Source organism: Dermacentor variabilis, chromosome 7, assembly GCF_050947875.1.
Source record: "Dermacentor variabilis isolate Ectoservices chromosome 7, ASM5094787v1, whole genome shotgun sequence".
Lineage (NCBI taxonomy): Eukaryota > Metazoa > Arthropoda > Arachnida > Ixodida > Ixodidae > Dermacentor > Dermacentor variabilis.
Genome location: NC_134574.1, coordinates 68,087,518 through 68,112,954, shown reverse-complemented (window position 1 = coordinate 68,112,954; position 25,437 = coordinate 68,087,518). Strand labels below are relative to the sequence as shown.

At 46.7% G+C, this 25,437-nt stretch overlaps 1 protein-coding gene across 1 annotated transcript in view; it reads right to left on the bottom strand.

Moving 5' to 3' along the window:
• Positions 1–1,959, bottom strand: part of LOC142588684 (uncharacterized) — a 109,229-nt gene extending 107,270 nt beyond the window's left edge. The window contains exon 1 of the mRNA XM_075700506.1: positions 803–1,959. Coding sequence (XP_075556621.1) covers positions 803–1,690 — 888 coding nt within the window. The 5' untranslated portion in view covers positions 1,691–1,959. The remainder of the gene's footprint in view (positions 1–802) is intronic.
• Between the last annotated feature and the right edge of the window lie 23,478 nt (positions 1,960–25,437).

The window sequence follows — 25,437 nt, the reverse complement described above, 5'->3', positions numbered from 1 at the left end:
GCATTGTGACAATCATGTATTGTTAACCAAATAAATCAATTAAATAAAAATAAAAATGCGTCGGCCTCTACAGGCAACAGTGCTTGGCACAGCACCAGGAGCTCTGCTGCACTTTGACTCATCTGGAACCAACGAAAACGAGCTTCAGGTTGCCGTAAACCATTGAAGACGACTTCCACACTAACTTCTTGATAAGGTCCTAAAAGCGGTTAGAAATCATTTATAAGTAGCTCTGGCAAACGTGTCATTTGTGTCTTTCCCAATCCTATTTCCAGAACAGCTTTTCGAGTACGCTTCGAAGACTCGTTCTATATCGACTCAGAAAAAGAATTAAACTGGGCGTTTGCAAACATACGACGTTTTACCATTGAAGTTGTCTGTTCTTTAAACTGTTTTTATCGTCTCAGACAAACGCTATAGAAACGTTATGTATATCGTTTGTTCTACCTGGGGTTTTACGGGCCAAAACCACAATTTCATTTTGAAAGACGCGGTAGTAAAGGACTACGCATAATTTTTGGGCCCCTGGAAATCTTTTACGTGCCCCCAATGCACCAGACACGGGTGTTTTTGCATTTCGCCCCCATCGAAGTGCGGCCGCCACTGCTGGGATTCGATCGCGCGACCTCGCGCTTTATACCGCAGCACCATAGCCGCTAAGCCACCACGGCGGGTACCCTTTCGTCTGAACCCCACAAATTGTTTAATTGTGCGTCTCGTGTAAAGCCGGTATCACAACACAGTCACTGAGATTATAAAATGTGACGTCAGATTCCCTGATTACTTAGAAAGATAGTCTTACCTCCAAGTGGGGCAGTCGATCAAACAAGCCGTCTATCGAGGAAAGTTGGTTATTACTAAGCTTCACCGTTTTCAACCGCGTTGTGTTTCTGAAAAGATTCCGCGGCAGGTGCTTGATCTTGTTGGAGGTCAAGAGAAAGCGCTCGAGGCTTGGTAAACCCCGGAGGTAATCTTCGCTGATCGTCTCAATTTCGTTGTAGCTAAGGTCAAGCTCCTTCAATTCCCGCAGTCTCAGTGTGCCTTCGAGGTGCTTAATCCGGTTCCATCTGACCTTGAGCCAAAGTAAACGCTTTGCGGTGGTCAAGCTAGTGGGAACACTCTCTAGCAGGTTCTTGTCCAGTCGTAAGTGTAGTAGGTATGTTATGCCACTAATCGCTGTTTCCTTGATGTCGCGCAGACCGCAGTGGAGGATATCCAGAAACATCATCGAGTGGTTTTGAAACCAGGTGACTGGAAGATCGGCTATGTCGATGTTCAATAACGACAGTCTTCTCAACATGACGCCCTGCAGCTTTGCCATGTCAGAATCGACTTCGCTCGCGTTGGAGATATTTGTGCACCAAGTGACGGCACCTTGCCTCTTAAACTTGCAGGAACAGCGTGCAAGCAGCGGACATTTTGTCTTTGGTCTGGGCCATTTATCATTGGAGCATAAGCACACCGTACATGTCAACATGAGCACTAATAAGATCTTAGCAACACGACGACGATACATTGGTGTTGACTGGGCCACGTTCGAATCCACTTTCTTCCGCCACAGCGCAGGCTGCCCCCTAGACTGAACCTCCAGCACTACGTTGTTTATTTGGACTTTGCATCTGTTCACAGCAGCACAGAGCAAAGGGTCTCGGAGACAGCTAATTCGATGGACCGGCACTTTCTCGTCCATGTAAACTGTTCTTCGAAGAGCAGATTAGGGGTAGTACGGAGATTGTTCACACGAAAGTTTGGCTGAGTTGTCCTTCGCAACACGCTGTCCATAGGCACTCTCGGTGTACTTTCTATGAGAACGTCAACAAGCACACGGTCTGTGAGCCGTACTTCCCTACCTTGCTAATTTGGCGAGAGCTGCAAGCGCTAAGCACAACCACCACTTCGTCGTCTAATCTCCTGAGCCCGACATGTTTTCAAGAATTCGGGACATGGATGAAGCAAATTCGCGCGTTCTACGTACTCTCCACAACTGAACGTGAGGAGAAAATGAAACGGTACATCGGCGCCACCAACGAGTTCCTCTGAATGTGTTTTTCTTTATTTTATTCTTATTGGATTCGTTTACGTCCGGCATGGCCGGAAACAGTCGACCGCTTTGTTATTTCTAGCCATGACGAAATTGGCGGAAGACCAACCCTCTGTCAAGGCTAGCGAGGGGCGCAGGAAATCAACGCCGAAGGATGTACTCTATGGATGTCGCGCCGAACTGTCGGCCGATGGTACCTACATATTTATTTCTTCAGCTACGCACGCAGCGAGCGAAATCCACTTTCAGACTTGTCGTGTGCGCTTCGTTAGTTTTTTCGATTTCTGCCAGAGCGCTGCACGCGCCGCGAGATGAAATCATACCATATTACTTCGTTCTCTATCGTAATCCTCTCTGGCACTCTTGAATCTTTAATCTTGTCTGTATTATTTTAAAGAAGAAACCACTATTGTACTTCTCTCACCCCTCCTCCCTCGCAAAAAGTAAAGAGAAAAAAATGATTTCGCAAGTGTTTAAAGACCTGAGCAACTCGTAATCTGAAAACGCCGAGTTGCCGTATAAGGGAGTTTCTAACAGCGTTTCAAAATCCTAGCCATCTGCTTCGCCACTGCAGGTAATCCACGAAGGACTTTGCAAACGCATCGGCACAACCTTTTCGCTGTACCCTGCTCGTTTTAAAGTATTCACTACATCCGAGCTTCTTCACCACATTTAGGCAAGCTATTCGGTATATTCCAAACTTCTATATGTTCTGCTAGACCCAACCCATGCTCCTCAGTGATTTGCCTGCTTTTCGGTGCGATCAGTTTCCCATCCAAAACATTTTTAAATGTTATCTGCCGCGGAGTGTAAAAACTTGTCCTTCGGATAGACTATTCCAAAAGGCGGTCATAACCGTCACGAGAAATAGAAACACATGCACGACCACTGAAACAAAAACTCAGTAATTATTTTCTTAAATAACTACTTTACGGCACATATTGCAAATTACTAATTGTAGCCGATGCGTTTGTGAGACGTATCCAATTCAAATGAATCTTGAGGAGGGCACCAGTCTCCAGACATTATTTCCCAAATTGTGGGAGCAAATAGACGGGTGTTCCAGTTACTCTCCTGTTGCAGTGTGTTATTGTGGCACACGGCAGCGCTGTGTTATTGCACACATGCCGTGTGTTATTGTAGCACTTTCAGTTGGAATGTCAGGCATTCTTGTTCCAGTCAACCGAGTCTTTAAAGCGATGCTTTCTTTGCCTATTCTCCCGACCTCCCGGATACTGCTGCTGTGGTCCTGCTTGCGCACGTCGCTGGGTTTCTTGCGACACCACCAGATGGCACTCGTATCCGCGCATCCCGGCAGCGGTCTTGTTTGGATATTGTGGCGAATGGACGTCCTTTTCGGGGCTCCGTGGCGGCGACGAAATCATAAGTTTTGCTGCATGCTTTGAGCTTGCTTCTGTTTTTATTTGCTGATTTTTTGCCTTTAAGTAGTAATTGGGTGGTTTTCTTTTTCTTTACTTGTCTCGTATTTCGGGTGCGCGGTTGTGCTTCGTGTACATTTGTTTTTGCAGGATGGTTAGAGAGTCCTTTCGTGCCACGTGCTCCAACACGTGCAGCCGGGTGGGACGTTGAGAGTTTTTACTCTTTAAATGGTAGCTTGGAAGGGGCAAGACAAATAGCTATTAGTGGCTTTACTGTGCGTGTTTTCGTAGGAAAGTGAGAGCGTGGCGGCGTGGTTGAGCGCGTGCGAAAGCATGTCATACCTTCGGTCTCCGCGGCATTGATTGTTTTGCAGACAGTGCTGAGAGTTGCTTTGCGACGTTTTGAGGATTTGGATCCTGTGCGTATCGGTCTTTGCTAAAAGGCACGCGCTCTGCATTGCTATAGTGTTATAGTATTTGCATCAGTAGTCGCATTATTATAGTACTGTAGTACTTGCAAAAAGCCGTGCAATACATGGCGAGAAAGACGCTAAAGCAAGCAGTGCGCGGGGGGTCCCTCAAAGCAGATGAGGAGACGGATAAGATTGGAGAGGGCATCGAATCAACCGGCACACAATGTGATCTCGGCACTAGGCTGCAGAAAATGGAGGTTTTCCAGAAAGAGCTTCTCAAACAGGTGTAAGAGCTCAAAAATGAGCTAAACAGGGAGCGTGATGCACGGAAGGTAGTCGAAAAGAGTCTTGAAGCAGCGGAGGAAAAGCTGAACAGGGCCGCCATTGTGAACGAAAATGTGCGTGGCAATGGAACGCAGACCCCGACGCGACAGGCGAGGGGGAGGGGCCGCGAAATACGTGGAACGCATGCAGGGTGATGAAGGGTTCGCTGGAAAGAGCGGCTTCTACCTTGAGGCCGCCACGTGGAAAAACCAGTAGCCCAGGGGACAATGCCCTTGTCGATTCCGAGTCGCGAGGAAAAGTACAAAGGGAAGCAGGGCGAGGTAAGAGAGAGTGAAATGGTGATGATCGCTGGCGACTCAAACCTGGCTGGGTGCTCTAAAGCAATCGTGAAGAGGGTGAAAGGCGACAAAAGAGTGGCGGTTGGGACATTTCCAGGGCGGACACTGGGTTCTGTCATGGAGCGAGCAAAAGAAAAGTTCGCGGAAAATGCCCACGTGCGCAACCTTATCGTAGTAGCAGGTGGGCTAAATGACGTCCTAAACCGGAGAGGGCCAGGGCTAGCTCAGCGCTTGGCGAAGGGGGTGGCCGACTTGCGCGAGCTATCCCCTCAGGTGGAGATCGTGGTGTGCACGGTGCCGGAGGTGCCTGTACGTGACAGTCACGCACAAAGAGCCGTAGTGGCTGCTAATGAGGCGATATCAAAAATGAGCTGAGAGAAAGGCTTCGAGATTGCCGAAGTATACAGGGAAGCGAGAAGGTGCGGAGGTTTTAAACGAGACGGGATCCACTTCAATTACAGGCTGGTAAAAGAAGTGGGCTGGCGACTTAGTGGTCGCGTTAATGCTTTTTTATAGGGCCCGCGGGCGCTCAGGGGATCAGAGTAGATCGTAATGAAAAAGGTCCCCTAGGGAAACATCAGAAGAGCATAGCCGACGAAAACAGAAAAAGGAGGAAAGCAAGAAAAAGAACTCGCCATTCAATAGGCTGCATAAACATGCAGGGCGACAGAAGAAAGGAAAAGTGCGCAGAGATTGAGGAGCAGTTATATAGAGAACAAATAGGGGTCTATGCGGTTACAGAAACGCACCTTAGAGACTCAGAACAGCCGCCAGTTATTCAGAATTATGTTTGGGAAGGGGGGGGGGGGGGTCCAACAGAACTAAGTCGGAAAGAAAGGGAGGGGGAGTTGCAATGCTCATCCATCAGGGAGCCAAATGGAAAAGAGTAAATTCACAATGTCAAGAGCATCTTTGGTTATCAGGTACAATGAGTGGGAAAGAAACTTGGCTGGGCGTTACGTATTTGTGGACCGTAAAAAATTGCACAGAGAAGAATAAAGAGTTAGTGGAATGCATAAGCGCTGATATTAAGGGTTTCGGGAATGGTGCTGAAATTATCCTATTAGATGACATGAATGCCCACATACAGGATTTAGATGGCTATACCGGCAATAAAGGGAAGTCAATGCTAGACCTTTGTGAGCAACATAACCTCGTTATCGTGAACACAGGGCTCAAGTGTGCAGGGAAGATCACGTGGGAAGTGGGAAACCGGCAATCAACCATTGATTACTGTCTGATGACAGAAGGAATTCATGAGAAGTTGAGAGAAATGGTTATTGATGAGGAAGGGCATAGCAGCATAGGGAGTGGCCATAAATGCCTCAATTTAAAAATGGGATATGTAGTTGGGAAAGAGAGCAAGGAGAGCAAAATGACCAGTCCAAATTTGAACGCTGAACAAACAGCAAATATAGTCACTAGAGTTGAGGAAGAACTTCGCAAATGGCCATGCAAAGAGTGGGAATATGGTGAGGTTCCAAGTGTAATAACGACAGAAATACGGAAAGAGAAACGACATGTTCGTTGGAAAGGAAAAAAAAGAAACCGAAAAGCTTGTGGAAGAAGGAGATACGAGAAACGATCGCCGAACGACTGAAAGCATCTCGAGAACACAGGCAGGCAATGAAGGCGCAATTGCCGCAAGATGAAGTAACCAGTAAATGGGAAATATACCGAGAGAAAAAGTCTATGGTTCAAATACTGGTGCAAGCAAAATTAAAAGGTGAAAGGGAACGTTCGTTGTCAGAAATACGTGAGAAAAAGAAGGCCGCACCTAGAATATTTTGGAACCACATAAAATTATTAGGCAGGAAGTCGACAACAATACAACAACATATCCTAGACGAAGATGAAAACAGACTGGAAGGAGAAGCGGCAATAAGTTGCATCCGAAAAGTAACAGCCGACTCTTTCCAAGGCAATGACGAGGTCGCATTTGAAGAAAAAAGAGCATGAAAGAGACCCAAGTGGAAAAGGAGCTGGTGATGACAAATTTAAACTGGAAGAAAGCGGAAAAGAAATTTCCTTAGCGCACAGCCACAGGGCTAGACGAGGTTCCCGTTAGGCTGATAAATGAACTAGGACCAAAAAGTAAGGAAGCTCTAGTGAAAGCAGTGGAACAAACTCTAAAAGATGGACGAATACCAGAGAGTTGGCGACAAAGTAGAATGAATTTAATTTATAAAGGTAAGAGGGAGAAAGACAGAATTCGCTCGTATAGATCGTTGACTACGATTGGTGATACGATCGGCAATATACAGGCTAGCAATGCAGGCAATCAAATTAAAGCTTCAAGCATGGACAGAGAATAATGGCATTTTGGGAGAGCTTCAGAATGGCTTCAGAATAGTTAGGCGTTTGGATGATAACTTATTTGTTTTTACTCGGTGTATTGAAATATAAAAAGCAGAAAGCAGACCATTGTATGTGGTTTTTTCAGACATTACAGGAGCCTACGACAACGTAGACCGCAACATTTTGTAGGATATTCTGGAAGGGGAAGGTTTAGGTAACGATTGTCTACAGCTTTTTAGAGAGATTTACCTAGAAAATACCGTTTGCGTTGAATGGGAAGGGATGAGGAGCGAGGAGAAAGTTCATATCAATAAGGGACTGAGGCAGGGGTGCACTTTATCCCCGCTGCTGTTTATGATGTTCGTGGTGAGTAATATCGGGTTTAATGTCTCATACAAACAGGCGGGTACAGTAGTACAGTAGCAACTCCCAGGTTTATTTTATGCGGGCGACATTGTGTTGCTAGCTAATAAGCAAAGTGATTTGCGACGTCTGGCTAATATCTGTGGCAAGGAAGGCAACAATTTAGGTTTGAAATTTAGTGTTTGAAAATCAGGTGTTATGGTATTCAATGAAAACAGTGAACAGACTGTGGAGATGCAGGGCCTAGAAATACCGCCGGTGACAGAATATAGATATCTTGGTATATGGATAAACGAGGGCAGTAGATTTATGGAAACACAGCAAAAAACCCTAACAGTAAAGGGGAAAAGAAATGCAGCCATAATGAAGCACAGAGCGCTATGGGGATACAACAGGTACGAGGTCCTCCGAGGTATGTGGAAAGGTGTAATGGTTCCAGGGCTTACTTTTGGAAATGCAGTTGTTTGCTTTAAATCAGGGGTACAATCAGGACTCGACGTGAATCAAAGGTCAGTGGGTCGCCTCGCATTGGGCGCTCACGGGAAGACTACAAATCAAGCTGTGCAGGGTGATATGGGCTGGACTAGTTTTGAAGTGAGGGAAGCTAGCAGTAAAATTGAGCATGAAGAACGGCTGAGAAATTTGGAACAAAGTAAATGGATTGGGATGGTGTTCAGGTATCTGTACAGGAAAAACATTGATTCACAGTGGAGGAAAAGAACTAGGAAGCTTACCAGCAAGTGTGCTGCCTGCATGGTGGGCAACACAGCAACAAAGAAGGTCAAGCGGAAAGTCAGAGAGGTTGAAATAATCTCATGGGTGGCGGCAATGAAAAAGAAACCTGCCATGAGTAACTACTTAAGAGGAAAAAACGAAATCAGGAAAGAAACCATTTATGATAACTCAAAGGGAAGCTCATTACTTTTCGAAGCGAGATCGGGATGCCTTAGCAAACGCACCTATAAAGCGAGATATAAGAAGGAAGAAGAAGCATGTGCTTGCTGCGGTAAAGCTAGGGAAACGACGGAGCATATTTTAATAGAATGTGAAGACGTCTACCCAGCGGTCGATTTAGGCACCACTGGCCTCCTTGAAGCCCTTGGGTTCAGCGGGAGCAGTGGTAAAGCAAACATGTCCGTAATAGGCATTAGTAAGAGGCGATTGGAGGATTGTTGGAAGGAAAGTAGGGAAACGACATAAGACGGAGGCGTACAAAAGCACAGATCGCAATAGCGGATCAAAAAATTTGGGCGTGGTAGTTCATAGGGTTTTTTTTTCACTGTTTAACCTAGGTAGGACATTAGGCAGTATAATAGCAAGAGCTTGGTGGCGCAACCAACCGCCCAGTTCCAAAGGGGCCGCTCATAACATCCATCCATCCCTCCCGGCCGGTGCCGCGATGGAAGCGTTTCACAGTTTTTGCGTATGGCACTTTCTGTGCGTGCATCGCAATCCGAGAAAAATACACGTGGTGAGCTGTGGAGGTTGCGTGCCCTTTGAAACACTAGAATCGTCCATAGCCTGAAGAGACCGCTTGGAGTTGGCGTCTCAACAGCGAGCTGGGCACGTATGCAGAAGGATCACGTAAACACATGCCAGTAAAATGGCTCCGAAGCGTGCACTCAGCGTCGAGGACAGCCAGGCCCGAAAGAAGCATCGCGCGGAACGCGAGCGTCTTCACTATATACACAACGAAACGTGGTGCAGACCGCGGCTGCCACAATGTGATGTGCCATGGGAAGCAATGATAATTGTCAGCCCTCTCAGGAATAATGAACAAAGGCGCACAACAACGTCTCCAGCAAACACCTTTTCATGTGTGTTCTGTGGACCACGCAGACAAAGAGCAGTGGTGCACGCAAGGTAACGTTAAACATCAACTCACCACTCTCGTATCGGAATAAACGCGGAAAAAAATTCCACATTCGCCGCGAACATCACCGCTAATTATCGCCAAACAAAGCAAACAGCATACAAAGCTCCGCTTACGTCGATTCCCATGGTGAGTGGAATCCGCAGATTTTTGTTATGAATCTGGCTGTTCTCGCGGGCGAATGCCGAAAATATCGAAGTCAGAAAACATGTGCCACACGGGCCGCTAGGTACCTGCTGCTAGGTATCCGTCGCTCTTTAATGAACCTCTTCCACGGCAACCTGGTTCAATGGGTATCACAGCAACAAAGAACACTTGTGTAACTGCAAAGTGGAGTTTAATCTGGTTGGATTTTATTACGTCATTATAATGTTTCTGTGCGAAGCCACCGTTTTTCATTGTTACTTTCAGTAGTATTTGTGACATAAAGCGTTAAGGCTCCCCGAGCCAAATCATCCCATATATAGAGAAAAGCAAAAAAGTTAAAGAGACGTAGTTCTGGTTGCCTTCTCTGCTCTGAAGGAAGACGCAACCGTATAAAAAGGAAGGGGCACACAAACGATGTATTCGACGTGCAAGCCATAGCTAGCAGGCAGCGTTCTCGAGGTTTATGATGTAGTCCGGTAGAAAACGCAAACTCGATCAAGTTTTCTGTGTGGAGTTTCCTTGAAAGTTTGGCCCTAGATTTCCGTGTTCAGATAGTAGGCTGATGCTAAGTCTTGCAGGATTCAGAGAACATTACTCTCATCTTCGCCGTAGCATTGGCAGACTCCCCCCTCTCACCCCCCACCCCAGAAAAAAGAAATACAAGGAAGATCAGAACTTCTTGTATCGCGCTCTGTTGTCCATATGTATGTGAAGAAAAGTAGGGCACAACAAATGCAGACATAGTCCAAACCACACAAATGTGACCTACAGTTGCACTTGTATTAAAATATCCATAAATCCTGGAGGTTGAGCCGATGCTAGGTGTCTGGACCTTTAAGGCCCCCCGGCGGAGGCAACACACCTCTTTGGCCTCTGCTTCACATAGACGGCACCTCCAGGCTGACCCACCTGGAGGAAATCGGCAGTCGCCTTTTTCTGTCCCTCTATTCAATCTTTTGCTTTCCCTCTCGCTATCTCTTCTTTCCTGTCTTCTTATCAGTTCTTCTCACTTCCGAATTTCTAGGCGGCAAGGGTTAACCTGGTGTATGTATCCAACCTGGGGTATGTTATATTAGGTTATAGTGGCTACGTACAGCTGGCGTCTGCGTTTCCTCCCGGACTCGTGTCGTCCCTTTGTTGGGCTCGGTGGTGGGCGGCTGGCGTAGCTACCGAAATAAATGAATTCTGCATGGCTAACACGTCATTCTCCCCCCCCCCTTTCCGATCGTCCTCTTTGAACAAGAGGGCGCACCGAAGAAACTTTTCAACTATTCAGCCAGCACAAAGAAACTTTCCCCCGCTACCATGTATTACACAGCCAAGATCCTGACAAGACCGTCAGAACTATCTCACCTTTCATCGTAGCTAAATGCCTTACCGAAACACTAGGTGCTGGCTACAAAGTAACGAAACTGAGCAGTGGCGACCTTCTTCTTGAGGTCCGCGAGACTCTACAGCATGGCAAACTCTCCAGTCTCTTAACGTTCCGTAATGTGAAAATCACTGTTACCCCCACCGATCACTAAACACGTCTAAAGGAGACATCTCTTATGAAGATCTGTTGAGCCTAAGCGAGGAAGAGCTCCTGGAGGGCTGGAAAGAACACAATGTGATTCAGGTGCAAAGAATAAATATCACGCGAGACAACCAAGATATCCCAACTAAACCTCTCATCCTCACCTTTGCGTCCAGCGTTCTACCAGAAACCTTAGAAACAGGATATACCAAACTTCGAGTCCGGCCTTACATCCCAAACCCCCGAAGATGCTTCAAGTGTCAGAGATATGACCATGGTTCGCAAAGCTGCCGTGGCCGACTGACCTGTGCAAAGTGTGGCGAACACGAACACGAATCCAACGACTGTAATGGCACACCCCACTGTCCCAACTGTGACGGTGGACACGCAGCATACTCTCGAACCTGCCCCACATGGAAAAAAGAAAAAGACATAATAACAATGAAAATCAAAGAAAACATCCCTTTTCAAGAAGCGCGGAAACGTGTTTCCTTTTTCCATACCTCAGGGTATGCTGGTGCGGCGCGCAAGGGGGCAGCGTCGCAGCAGACTCCGGTTCCAGCCCAGCCCACAACGCGCGTGGTTGCGGCCCTGCCACCAGCCCCCCTGGCGTCAGCAGCCAGCGTTGCTGCGCCGTCCCCGAAGGAGGGCCCATCGACCTCTGGGTTGGTGGCCTCCAAGGCCCTACTTTTCGAGGCAAGGCCTAAGGTGAAAACACCCCGCTCGTGTGAGCGGAAGTCCAGCGGCTCCCAAGAGTCGATGGACACAACCCCGAGCCAGAAGGCGCATCTAGCGCCTCGGGAGCGGCGCGAGTCTCGTGACCGCTCTAAAAAAGACAAAACTCGCACCATAATCACGGGGCCTGAAATGTCTCCGTAAGTCATTCCTCTGACTTGACTCCTCTTGACACACAGCATAAAAACACGAACAATATGGCTACACAAATAATGCACTGGAACGTTAGAGGTCTTATCCACAACCTCTATGACATTAAAGAACTCTTACACAAACATAGCCCAAAGGTGCTGTGTGTTCAGGAGACACATATTAAATGCACACAAACAAACTTTCTTTGTCAGTACGCCATCTACCGTAAAGACCGCAACGAGGCGAATACCTCGTCTGGCGCTGTAGCAATAGTTGTAGACAAGTCCGTAGCTTGTCACCAGGTCGCGCTTCAAACGCCCCTTGAGGCAGTGTCAATTCGGGCAATTCTTTTCAATAAATTGATCACTGTATGTTGCTTATAGATACCCCCTAATTTTCATCTGGAAAAAAGTGATTTTTATAACCTAATTGACCAGCTTCCGGACCCTTACATACTCGCAGGTGATTTTAATGCCCACCACACCATGTGAGGGGACTCGCGATGTGACGCTAGAGGCCGTTTCATTCAAAACTTTCTTGTGAACTCCGGTGTATGCCTCTTCAACAAGAAGGAGCCAACTTATTACAATACCCATAATAATTCATATTCATCAACAGACCTGTCTATTGGCTCGGCTTCAATTTTCCCGGACGTGCAATGGCATGTATTAAAAAATCCCTATGGAAGTGACCACTTCCTGTAATGTTAAATTCAATGCCTCAACATGAATGCCCCCTACATACACCCCGGTGGAAGCTAGCCTCCACCGAATGGAATGATTTTAAGGAAGCAACTTACTTATCACGAGATCTTATCACTGATTTTAACATAGACAATGCAGTAGCATATTTTGCTGGTTTTACAATCGACGCAGCTGAAAAGTTCATTCCCCAAACACAAGGTCTCTCTTGTAAAAGACGGGTACCCTGGCGGAATGAACAGTGCAGACTGGCACGAAAGAAACAAAACAAAGCATGGGGTTTGCTGCGTCGCTCCCCGACTGCAGAAAACCTCAAAGAATTTAAACTGACAAAGTAACAAGGGAGGCGCACGCGGAGACAGGCAAGGAGAGCTAGCTGGGAGAGGGTTCTCTCGGGCATCACATCCTACACTCAAGAATCTAAAGTTTGGAATGGTGTAAGAAAGATAAAGGGGCAACAAATTCACCCTCTGCCCTTAGTGGACGACCAAGGGACTACCTTGGAGGACCAGGCAAATGCTCTGGGCGAACACTTCGAACATGTAATAAGCTGCACACATTACACAAAATCATTCCTCAAATACAAACACTTAGCTGAACTTAAGACACTTGATCGAAAATGCCGTCCGGATGAACCATATAACCGTCCTTTTAACATTGCCGAGCTTAAAGCTGCATTCAGCACATGTAGGAGCTCTGCACCAGGGGCTGATAGAATCATCTATGACATGATTAAGAACTTACACGAAGACACACAAATGACACTTCTGGCACTTTTCAACTCTATCTGGGCTGCCGGATACCTCCCATCCACATGGAAGGAAGCTATTGCTATTCCCGTCTTGAGGCTGGGTAAAGACCCTTCCTTGGCAGCAAGTTATCGCCCGATAGCTCTTACAAGTTGTGTTTGTAAGCTATTCGAAAAAATGAATAATCGTAGACTGATACATTTCCTTAAACTGAACAATATGCTTGAGCCCTATCAGTGTGGCTTCAGAGAAGGGCGGTCCACAACTGATCATCTTGTACGCATTGAAGCAAATATCCGCGATGCATTTTTACGTAAACAGTTCTTCTTATCGATATTCCTCGATATGGAGAAGGCGTACGACACAACGTGGCGATACGGGATCTTGCGAGACTTGTCGGGGATGGGCATCCGTGGAAATATGCTAAACATAATAGAAAGCTACCTGTCCAAACGTACTTTCCGCGTGAAAATAGGCAACGCATTGTCGCGACCTTTTATCTTTTATACAAGAAAATGGTGTACCTCAAGGACGTGTGCTTAGCTGCACACTCTTTATCGTGAAAATGAACACCCTTAATGCTTCATTACCGCCAGCCATTTTTTATTCTGTTTACGTAGATGATATACAAATAGGCTTCAAATCCTGCAACCTTGCAGTGTGTGAGAGGCAAGTACAACAGTGCTTGAACAAAGTATCTAAATGGGCAGACGAAAACGGATTTAAAGTGAACCCGAACAATAGTTCTTGTGTGCTTTTCACAAGAAAGAAAGGCCTCGTTGCAGATCCCAATATCGAAATGTATGGCCAGAAAATCCCTGTGAACAAAGAGCACAAGTTCTTAGGTATCATACTTGACTCTAAACTAACATTTATGCCACACATAAAGTATCTCAAGGTGAAATGCTTAAAACAATGAACTTACTCAAAATTTTATCCCATACAACATGGGGCAGCGACAGAAAATGTTTGATGAATCTTCACAAAAGCCTCATTCGATCACGATTGGACTATGGTGCCGTGATTTATCATTCTGCAGCCCCGAGCGCGCTGAAGATGCTAGATCCGGTTCACCATTTAGGAATTCGACTGGCCACTGGCGCTTTCACAACAAGTCCCATTGAAAGTTTGTATGTCGAATCAAATGAGTGGTCACTCGATCTCCAGAGAACATACATCAGCCAAACATATTTCCTGAAAGTCCATTCTAATCCTGAACATCCGTGTTTTAATACCCTTAACAATATGGCATATGATACACTCTTTCGTAATCGTACCTTTGTAAGACAGCCCTTCTCACTTCGTGTGAGGGAGCTTAGTGTTGAAATGGATGTCCCAATCCTCAAACACTGCCTAATGCCTCCAGCTAAGCTGCTACCTCCTTGGGAGTGGAAGATGATACAATGCGATATATCTTTCATGCAAGTTACAAAACACGCTCCAGAGATTGAAATGCAAATGCATTTCCGGGAACTTCAATACAAACACTCCTGCATGGAGTTCTACGCAGACGCATTGAAGTCACGCGAGGGGGTGTCAAATGCAGCCGTCGGCCCATCCTTCTCGGAATCCGATGTAGTGCATCCGGAAACAAGCATCTTTACGGCTGAGGCCTACGCACTACTGTCGGCTGTAAAGCATATAAGGAAAACAAAACTAAAGAAATCTGTTATATATACAGACTCCCTAAGCGCTGTGAAGGCTTTGATGTCATTTTGTAAGCACAAAAATCCAGTAATCAATGAACTATATTCCGTCCTATGTAAAGCGTATATATGTAGCCAGCATGTCATCATATGCTGGGTGCCGGGTCATAGGGGCATCGAAGGTAACGTTCTGGCGGACCAGATGGCCACATCAATTGCATCGTATTCTGTTCATCCTACCGCAGCAGTCCCTGTTACAGATCTGAGGCCCTTCTTGCGCAGGAAACTGCGAAACTACTGGCAACGCTTGTAGGACAGGGAAACAAATAATAAGCTGCACGTACTAAAGCCACAATTAGGGTTCTGGCCTTCTGCAATAAAATCACGCCGGACAGATGTCCTATTCTGTCGTCTTAGAATAGGACACACATTTGGCACCCATAACTTTTTACTCACCGGAAATCACCCTCCAACCTGTGGCAGATGCGGGAAGAGGCTGACCGTGCTCCACGTCCTCCTGGAGTGTCGGAAAGCCGAATCTGAGAGAAGGAGACATTTTTCCTTAGCATACCGTCAACACATTCCTCTTCATCCTGTAATGTTTCTCGGTCCAGAACCGCTTTTTAACACAAAGACTGTCCTAGGTTTCCTCAGAGATTTTGTCCTACACGTTATTAGTCCGATACATTCGTAGCACTTCCTCTCTTGAGAGGATGCCGCTGTGACAGTCATACTGTATAGCACATGCCTCCAGGCCCTTGTGTTTCAAGGGCTCTGGTGAGGCAGTAGTGCTCCAGGTAATTTTACCATCTCACATACCTTTTATAATGCATCATTCTCTCACGATGGATTTTATTGCTCATAGAACATGCCATTATCATCAACATAATCTTATAACAGATAGATTTTACGCACTCTAGAGCGACTATTTTAAGGCCCCTTTACAGCCCCGTCACATCTACCTCATTGAACTCATAACTACATTGCGAATTCATCAACACTGGCTTGGCGCTCTTTGGCCATACCTGGCCCTTGCGCCAATAAAAACCAAACATTCATTCAAATTTCCCTGAACGAATAAAATGCTGGAAAAGTAGCTAAGTATGTTTCGCGCTGGCCTACTGCTGCTGCCAAAATGTGAAGCAATGCGCAAGCGTAGCGCTGAGATACACAGCGACCAAGGTAGTCGAAGATAAAGCCCGGTCGTCATGAGTTGTCTCGCGGGCGAACGATCGAATGCACCAAAGAAATAAAATTATTTATTCCTAGCAGACAGTATTCTGTTGTGCGCAGCTTTGCTACCACTGCCAAATTGTAACCTAATTAACGCCCCACGTCCTCGGTGAAGTGAATCCCGTTAAATCTCGTCGCTTCTTCAGTAGACAGAAAGCGTATCAGCGGACCTTTTTATGCGCCATAGCCGGCCTCCCAGTGTTTTTCTCCCATCGTCGTTCCCACCCCGCGGCTATTCGGAGCAGGCGGTCCCACAGCCCCTGCAAGGAAAACACAACCAGTGGCCTCGGCGGGTGGCGTCGCTTACAAGCGAATTACAGCATCAGGCCATACGCCGATGAGAAACCGTAACAGGTTGACACGTGGCAACGCCACCACGTACCGTCATCGTGAAAAAAATTATGCAGGTCCCACGAATTGTCGGAATCGATGAACGTGAAGTTTATCGTATCCTTCCGTCGCCCTCTTAAAACCGATATGCTCTTCGTCTTCCTGGGTAGGTGGTATATACCGATACGGTTGTATGTACTGGGAATCACTGAACATAACGTTTGACGCTAAACGCGTCGACAGCCCTTCCAAAGACACGACCAACTTAGGACCGCAGTCGACGCATTGGTGAATGTCCTCTTAAGGGCTTTCACGATATAGAGGGGGCGCCACGGTTGAGCAAAGATGGCGGCTGCAACCGTGACTTTATTAATGCTCAGCTTCAGCGCTATCACGTGCTTCCTCGAATAGGATATTCTACAGCGGTCTTCAGTTTAAGGCTAATATGTTGTGCTGGCTAAGCAAATTGTGTTTCGTAGCATAAAAACAAGACGAGGTCATGGAAGTCGTCGGCTTATTCCTGAAAAATCTGCCGTGCAAGTGCACACGGTCTCGGTGAATTTCCGTGATGTGTGTAGTGAAATAAGTGCGAGTGACCCTGAACGTCCCTGCACAGTGGAAAAATAGAGCAATTCAAACAAGTCACAGGTACGCGATATACTGCAGCAAGATATAAATGCTTAAATTTCTCATTTCTCGGAAATACAGGAAATAGTTAACTGATACTACTCACCACAATGACCACAAATCTACACGAGCGGTGCATTACACGCGCTAACAATACAAAAACAGTGATTGCTTGCAATGTATTGTCTTGGAGCTCTTGTTACGAAGATCAGACATATACGTGCTTACAGAAAGCGCCGAACGGCCGTCTGCTAATACATGGGTACTTTCTATCGACAGCTGCTACGATCCCGCTGCCGGTGATTCTTCATGTCCTAGGCTGCAAGTGCGAAACGAGTAATTATGTATGTTACTTTATGGTTTCTTGACAGCTTAAATATGTTGTCGGGTCATATTGAATAGCCGATGTTCACAATGCTTCGTGCCATTGTGTGCAAATGAACTCACCTCATTCAACCTCAAAGGCAGAAATGATGCAACGATCGTGGAACTGAATTGTTTCCTTGGCGCTTTCCTTCTCTGCGATGCAACCGACAGTGCGAGAATTATTTAGGAAAACTCAAGACATCCTCATTCCCAAAGTGTGCTTATCAGGGCTGTCTAATACATGGCACTCTGTGTATGCGATCGTCGACAAGATGCATGCAGTTAGCGAGGTTCGCCTTCATTGTGACCAAGAACGTGAAAAACAAACTGACGAATGTTTAAGGAAGCATGGTATACATTCGTGTAACGCTCTCATATAATCGAGGATTTGTGATCGCAGAACCATTTCCAAACATCCGCGTTTGGAAATCTCATACACAGAGTGCCATGTATTAGACAGCCCTGATAAGCACACTTTGGGAATGAGGATGTCTTGAGTTTTCCTAAATAATTCTCGCACTGTCGGTTGCATCGCAGAGAAGGAAAGCGCCAAGGAAACAATTCAGTTCCACGATCGTTGCATCATTTCTGCCTTTGAGGTTGAATGAGGTGAGTTCATTTGCACACAATGGCACGAAGCATTGTGAACATCGGCTATTCAATATGACCCGGATCATCTGAGTCAGTCAAATGCTGAACGCCACGGCTGATACCATTATAACTTGCATATCATAGCACTACGAGAGCATAGGTAGCCCAAACCATATCTGCTAGTGATCCATCATCATCATCATCAGCTTGGTTACGCCCACTGCAGGGCAAAGGCCTCTCCCATACTTCTCCAACAACCCCGGTCATGCACTAATTGTGGCCATGCCATGCCTGCAAACTTCTTAATCTCATCCGCCCACCTAACTTTCTACCGCCCCCTCCTACGCTTCCATTCCCTTGGGATCCAGTCCGTAACCCTTAATGACCATCGGTTATCTTCCCTCCTCATTACATGTCCTGCCCATGCCCATTTCTTTTCCTTGATTTCAACTAAGATGTCATTAACTCGCGTTTGTTCCCTCGCCCAATCTGCTCTTTTCTTATCCCTTAACGTTACACCTATCATTCTTCTTTCCATAGCTCGTTGCGTCGTCCTCAATTTGAGTAGACCCCTTTTCGTAAGCCTCCAGGTTTCTGCCCCGTAGGTGAGTACTGGTAAGACACAGCTATTATATACTTTTCTCTTGAGGGATAATGGCAACCTGCTGTTCATGATCTGAGAATGCCTGCCAAACGCACCCCAGCCCACTCTTATTCTTCTGATTATTTCCGTCTCATGATCCGGATCCGACGTCACTACCTGCCCTAAGTAGATGTATTCCCTTACGACTTCCAGTGCCTCGCTGCCTATTGTAAATTGCTGTTCTCTTCCGAGACTGTTAAGCATTACTTTAGTTTTCTGCAGATTAATTTTTAGACCCACTCTTCTGCTTTGCCTCTCCAGGTCAGTGAGCATGCATTGCAATTGGTCCCCTGAGTTACTAAGCAAGGCAATATCATCAGCGAATCGCAAGTTACTAAGGTATTCTCCATTAACTTTTATCCCCAATTCTTCCCAATCCAGGTCTCTGAATACCTCCTGTAAACACGCTGTGAATAGCATAGGAGAGATGGTATCTCCCTGCCTGACGCCTTTCTTTATTGGGATTTTGGTTTCTTTATGGAGGACTACGGTGGCTGTGGAGCCGCTATAGATATCTTTCAGTATATTTACATATGGCTCATCTACACCCTGATTCCGTAATGCCTCCATGACTGCTGAGGTTTCGACAGAATCAAATGCTTTCTCGTAATCAATGAAAGCTATATATAAGGGTTGGTTATATTCCCCACATTTCTCTATCACCTGATTGATAGTGTGAATATGGTCTATTGTTTAGTAGCCTTTACGGAATCCTGCTTGGTCCTTTGGTTGACAGAAGTCTAAGTTGTTCCTGATTCTATTTGCGATTACCTTAGTAAATAGCTTGTAGGCAACGGACAGTAAGCTGATCGGTCTATAATTTTTCAAATCTTTGGCTTCCCCTTTCTTATGGATTAGGATTATGTTAGCGTTCTTCCAAGATTCCGGTACGCTCGAGGTCATGAGGCATTGCGTATACAGGGTGGCCAGTTTCTCTAGAACAATCTGTCCACCATCCTTCAACAAATCTGTTGTTACCTGATGCTCCTCAGCTGCCTTCCCCCTTTGCATATCTCCCAAGGCTTTCCTTACTTCTTCCGGCGTTACCTTTGGGATTTCGAATTCCTCTGGAATATTTTCTCTTCCATTATCGTCGTGGGTGCCACTGGTACTGTATAAATCTCTATAGAACTCCTCAGCCACTTGAACTATCTCATCCATATTAGTAATGATATTGCCGGCTTTGTCTCTTAACGCATACGTCTGATTATTGCCAATTCCTAGTTTCTTCTTCACTGTTTTTAGGCTTCCTCCGTTCCTGAGAGCATGTTCAATTCTATCCATATTATAGTTCCTTATGTGAGCTGTCTTACGCTTGTTGATTAACTTCGAAAGTTCTGCCAGTTCTATTCTAGCTGTAGGGTTAGATGCTTTCATACATTGGTGTTTCTTGATCAGATCTTTCGTCTCCTGCGATAGTTTGCTGGTATCCTGCCTAACGGAGTTACCACCGGCTTCTATTGGACACTCCTTAATGATGCCCACAAGATTGTCGTTCATTGCTTCAACACTAAGGTCCTCTTCCGGAGTTCCGAATACCTGTTCTGTAGCTTGATCTGGAATTCGTCTATTTTCCCTCTTACCGCTAACTCATTAATCGGCTTCTTATGTGCCAGTCTCTTTCGTTCCTTCCTCAGGTCTAGGCTAATCCGAGTTCTTACCATCCTGTGGTCACTGCAGCGCACCTTGCCGAGCACGTCCACATCTTGTATGATGCCAGGGTTCGCGCAGAGTATGAGGTCTATTTAATTTCTAGTCTCGCCGTTCGGGCTCCTCCAGGTCCACTTTCGGCTATCCCGCTTGCGGAAGAAGGTATTCATTATCCTCATATTATTCTGTTCCGCAAACTCTACTAATAACTCTCCCCTGCTATTCCTAGTGCCTATGCCATATTCCCCCACTGCCTTGTCTCCAGCCTGCTTCTTGCCTACCTTGGCATTAAAGTCGCCCAGTAGTATAGTGTATTTGGTTTTCACTCTACCCATCGCCGATTCCAAGTCTTCATAGATGCTTTCGACTTCCTGGTCATCAGGACTGGATGTAGGGGCGTAGACCTGTACAATCTTAATTTTGTACTTCTTATTAAGTTTCACAACAAGACCTGCCACCCTCTCGTTAATGCTATAGAATTCCTGTATGTTACCAGCTATATTCTTATTAATCAGGAATCGGACTCCTAGTTTTCTCCTCTCCGCTAAGCCCCGGTAGCGCAGGACGTGCCCGCTTTTTAGCACTGTAGAGGCTTCTTTTGGCCTCCTAACTTCACTGAGCCCTATTATATCCCATTCACTGCCCTCTAATTCCTCCAATAGCACTGCTACACTCGCCTTACTAGGTAACGCTCTAGCGTTAAACGTTGCCAGGTTCATATTCCAATGACGGCCTGTCCGGAGGCAGTGATTCTTAGCACCCTCTGCTGCGTCGCAGGTCTGACCGCCGCCGTGGTCAGTTGCTTCGCAGCTGCTGGGAACTGAGGGCCGGGGTTTGGTTGTTGTGTTCATATAGGAGGTTGTGGCCAAGTACTGCACCAGGGTGGCCAATCCTGCTCTGGTGAGGGAATGCGTTACCGGTTCTGGTCACCGGGATCAGGCCACACTCCAGGCCTGTTTGTGCAATTTTATCAACACGCGGATTTTTTTTTAATCCGGTGGAAAATTGCCGGCACCGGGATTCGAACCACGGACCTCTTGCACGCGAGGCGGGTGTTCTACCTCTACGCCACCGCCACCGCCCTGTTGAAAGGTAAATTGATGCATATTTATAACCGCAGTGATGGAGGCAACCATTCAAAACAACATAATTTAGTGCTTTAGCTGCACACCAGCTTAGTAAACGCGATCTGCCAGCAAGGAACCAATGCTCAATCATGTACCTTAATTCTCTTACCTGGAAAAAATTTGTCAGCTGGATTAAAATGTCTTGATCATGCAACTATCGTCCCCATTAAAAGTACTCTTCTAATAAACCTAGGACGTAGTGTGGGGGACGTGTCATAAGCGCTCACTTCATATTTCGTTTCCATGACCATAATACTCTTGATTTCCACATACCTTTCGCAATGATCAGAATCCGATGTACCAACCACCACGATATTCTGTGTGAATTTGGGGCAGACGATGTTTCCCTTCGCTTGGTCTCCTATAAGTCCGGCCGCCTCGATGATCGCTTCTCCAATAGCTGTAGTGCTGACTTTGTTTAGGTTGAGGTCCCCCCGAGGCCTAACAATGGTTTTCCTGTGCTCCTCCGGTAGTTGCGGCATCCTCGACGCCTTCACATTCCGGCACTACAACTTGTCGGCCATGGCGGCACATTTGCTGGCGATCTCATTTCCTTGTGATTCTTGGGTCAAACTGGCGGTTCCACCAGCTCTTCAAGTCTTTTTTTGCAGATCCCGATTTTCGGTTGGAGACCACCTGGGAACCCATTTTTTCCTCGCCGTCTTCCGCCTCCGAGGAGAGTTCGTCGTCCATACGTGTATCAGCCATACTGGCTTGGCGGGCTCGCTAGACCTACGTGGCGTTAGTCCCAGTGGGGCATCCACGCGCGATGCAAAGAAAAGAGGGAATAAAAGTCGCAAAAATGCTGGCCCATCTTGCCTAAAGGTATCCACCGATTTACGTTAACTTCAGGAGCCTGATGGTGTGCTTGAATGCGTGGTCCTGAATGCGTGGAATGTGTTTGAGAGTGCGTGGGTGGCTTTGCATGGTTTGCACTGATTTTTGACAGAACTATGGTCGAGGCTGGATTCAGGACGCCGAAGCCGGATTTTCTGCAACGCGGGGCCCTTAATGCCATCGCGTTAAAAAAAAGAAGCGACGAGAAAAGTGGCATAATTTTCAAGAGGCAACAACATTCCACTGGCTCATTGGCACCCAATGATGGGGGCGAGTTCGCCGCAAAGCCAACGCACTGTTTGTTTCTAGCAACAAAAGTGGCGCTGGAATTCGCTTTCTACTCTCTCTTTAAATGCATTTTGGGTATGCAAGCGCTCTGCTTCGTTCTCGAGCGACGCCAACGCAAAAACCGAAGCTGCCCTTGCAAGCGCCATTTTCATGAATTAGACTATGGATTGGATCCGACATGCCAGTCAGTAGCCGCAGTCGCCGTTTGGGTCTAATCCAATCCACCAGACGTGCCATGCAAAGCCGGTCTCTAACGAGCGCATGAGCACTCGAACTTCACAGCTCTCGTCGCGTTCAGCTCCTAGCAGACGACGTGCTCGATTTGAAAGTGATTCACAGGAGCATGTCTTATTTTTGACGTCACCGAAAACGTGGCCGAGTGTCGTCACCAAAAGTGTGACAGGAGCATGTCGCCTCTTTGACGTCACCAGAAACGTAGCGCGCCCCGTGGCTGAGAGTTCGGTGCGCACTAAGTCAATAGCGAGCGCGGCGTAACCGAACACGCGTTCGGACCGATGAGCTCCCATCGCGCCCCATATCCACGATCGTTCGACCCACGTGCATGTTTTATTCACTGCTCCCAGAATTCGCCTGCATTACAAACCACATTAAAGTTCTTGCAAATAACGCAGCTTTTTGCGCACAAGACAAGGACAAAGAAGAGGCTGACAGACACATGTACGTCCCACGCGCAAAAAAGCTGCCATTCATGTCCTATCAACATGCTCAAACAGTCACCTTAGTAAACTTCTTGCAAACGTAGACATCGTGTACTGGGGTCAGAATTGGCCCTCCAATTTGTCATGTCTGATTGTGGGATCAGGACGTTTTACTATTAAATTATACTTAGGATTGACTTGCAGTATTCGGTGAGAGTAATATGACGACGATGTGCCATATGCATGGGAAGTGGGCAAAGGAAGACCCCTTTCAAATAATTATGGCATAATCAGCTTCCTGGTGAATAACGACGTTAACACGATAAGCATTCAAGTAACGTAGCGACACGTCGTATTGCCATCCCAGGGAGACGTCATGAACGAGTCATGCATGCAGCCAGGCTCGCCTTTCGAATTTTCCTCTGGACACGCTGCCCCATCTAGTGTCGCCACCGCGAAACCCATGCGTGGCGCGCGTGTGATTATATGTTGAGACGAGATTGAGTATATATGGCGTGGGTTCAATTACATCCAGCACCAAAGCCATTCTAAATTATTTTTTGTCAGAGAACAAACGCACTTACCCAGGGGGCATACATCCAGTCATTCAAGTTGACTCGAAAGAGGTTCATTGAAGTGTGGCACATACGCAGTGGCATATACAAAGTGACGCAAGTTGGTATAAAAGAGCTTCATTGAACAGCAGAACGTGTCCTGTATCCCCAAGCGACGTAACTTGTTTCGGTGGTTCCTATCGAACCAGGTGCCTTGAGCACAGCAACTCAGTGCTTTGCTTAGTCGACCGTAGCCTACCCAGTGTTCGAATTTGGTGGGAAATGTTAAGATGCACAGACCGACAGACAGACAGACAGACAGACAGACAGACAGACAGACAGACAGACAGACAGACAGACAGACAGACAGACAGACAGACAGACAGACAGACAGACAGACAGACAGACAGACAGACAGACAGACAGACAGACAGACAGACAGACAGACAGACAGACAGACAGACAGACAGACAGACAGACAGACAGACAGACAGACAGACAGACAGACAGACAGACAGACAGACAGACAGACAGACAGACAGACAGACAGACAGACAGACAGACAGACAGACAGACAGACAGACAGACAGACAGACAGACAGACAGACAGACAGACAGACAGACAGACAGACAGACAGACAGACAGACAGACAGACAGACAGACAGACAGACAGACAGACAGACAGACAGACAGACAGACAGACAGACAGACAGACAGACAGACAGACAGACAGACAGACAGACAGACAGACAGACAGACAGACAGACAGACAGACAGACAGACAGACAGACAGACAGACAGACAGACAGACAGACAGACAGACAGACAGACAGACAGACAGACAGACAGACAGACAGACAGACAGACAGACAGACAGACAGACAGACAGACAGACAGACAGACAGACAGACAGACAGACAGACAGACAGACAGACAGACAGACAGACAGACAGACAGACAGACAGACAGACAGACAGACAGACAGACAGACAGACAGACAGACAGACAGACAGACAGACAGACAGACAGACAGACAGACAGACAGACAGACAGACAGACAGACAGACAGACAGACAGACAGACAGACAGACAGACAGACAGACAGACAGACAGACAGACAGACAGACAGACAGACAGACAGACAGACAGACAGACAGACAGACACCGAAGGGTACCTGAAGTATCCTAAGAATGCTAGTAGCATTAAAATTTGTGTAGAAACCATCTACTATTATTGTCGTGTTACATAATAGCGAAACGCTTCTGGAGAGCTATTTGCTTTATTAAATAAGAGAGCGATCTGCTTTATTAAAGCCGTTCCAAGAGAACTAACGAACACACCAGCTGCGGGACCGGGACACCTCGGCGTCTTTCGAACTTATAGTACGGCACTGCTTTTCTACTCGTGTCATACGCGTTATACCACTTCGTATCACTGCTTGCGAGCTACGTTAATTAACTTCGCAAGAAGCCATCCCGGCTCCAGGATGGTTGCCTGCAGCCAGTCAGCATCACGGCGAAACCTTTGTTATGTCGGCTTAGACCTCGGAGAACATATAATACATAATACACATCGTACTACACATACATAATATTCATCGGAGAACTAGTCCGGTGCTGTCACTGCAGATTTTGAGGCTCACAACGCTATAGCACGCGCCATTCCTACCAGTTGCACAACTGATTTAGCGGACTTCTCCCACATTGGTATCTGTTAATGTCAAACACTCGCAGAGCATGGGCGTACGCTTTTTGTCAAAATTCATTGATGGCATCATGCATGTCCGCTCTACACAGCATACACTTAACACTTCCTACTATCTACGAACGAACGACTTTAGTGATCGCTTGAGCAGAAGCCTTACAGGCATGCTATCAAAGTACGTTTTCAACCAACCACCATCAATATGAGTTT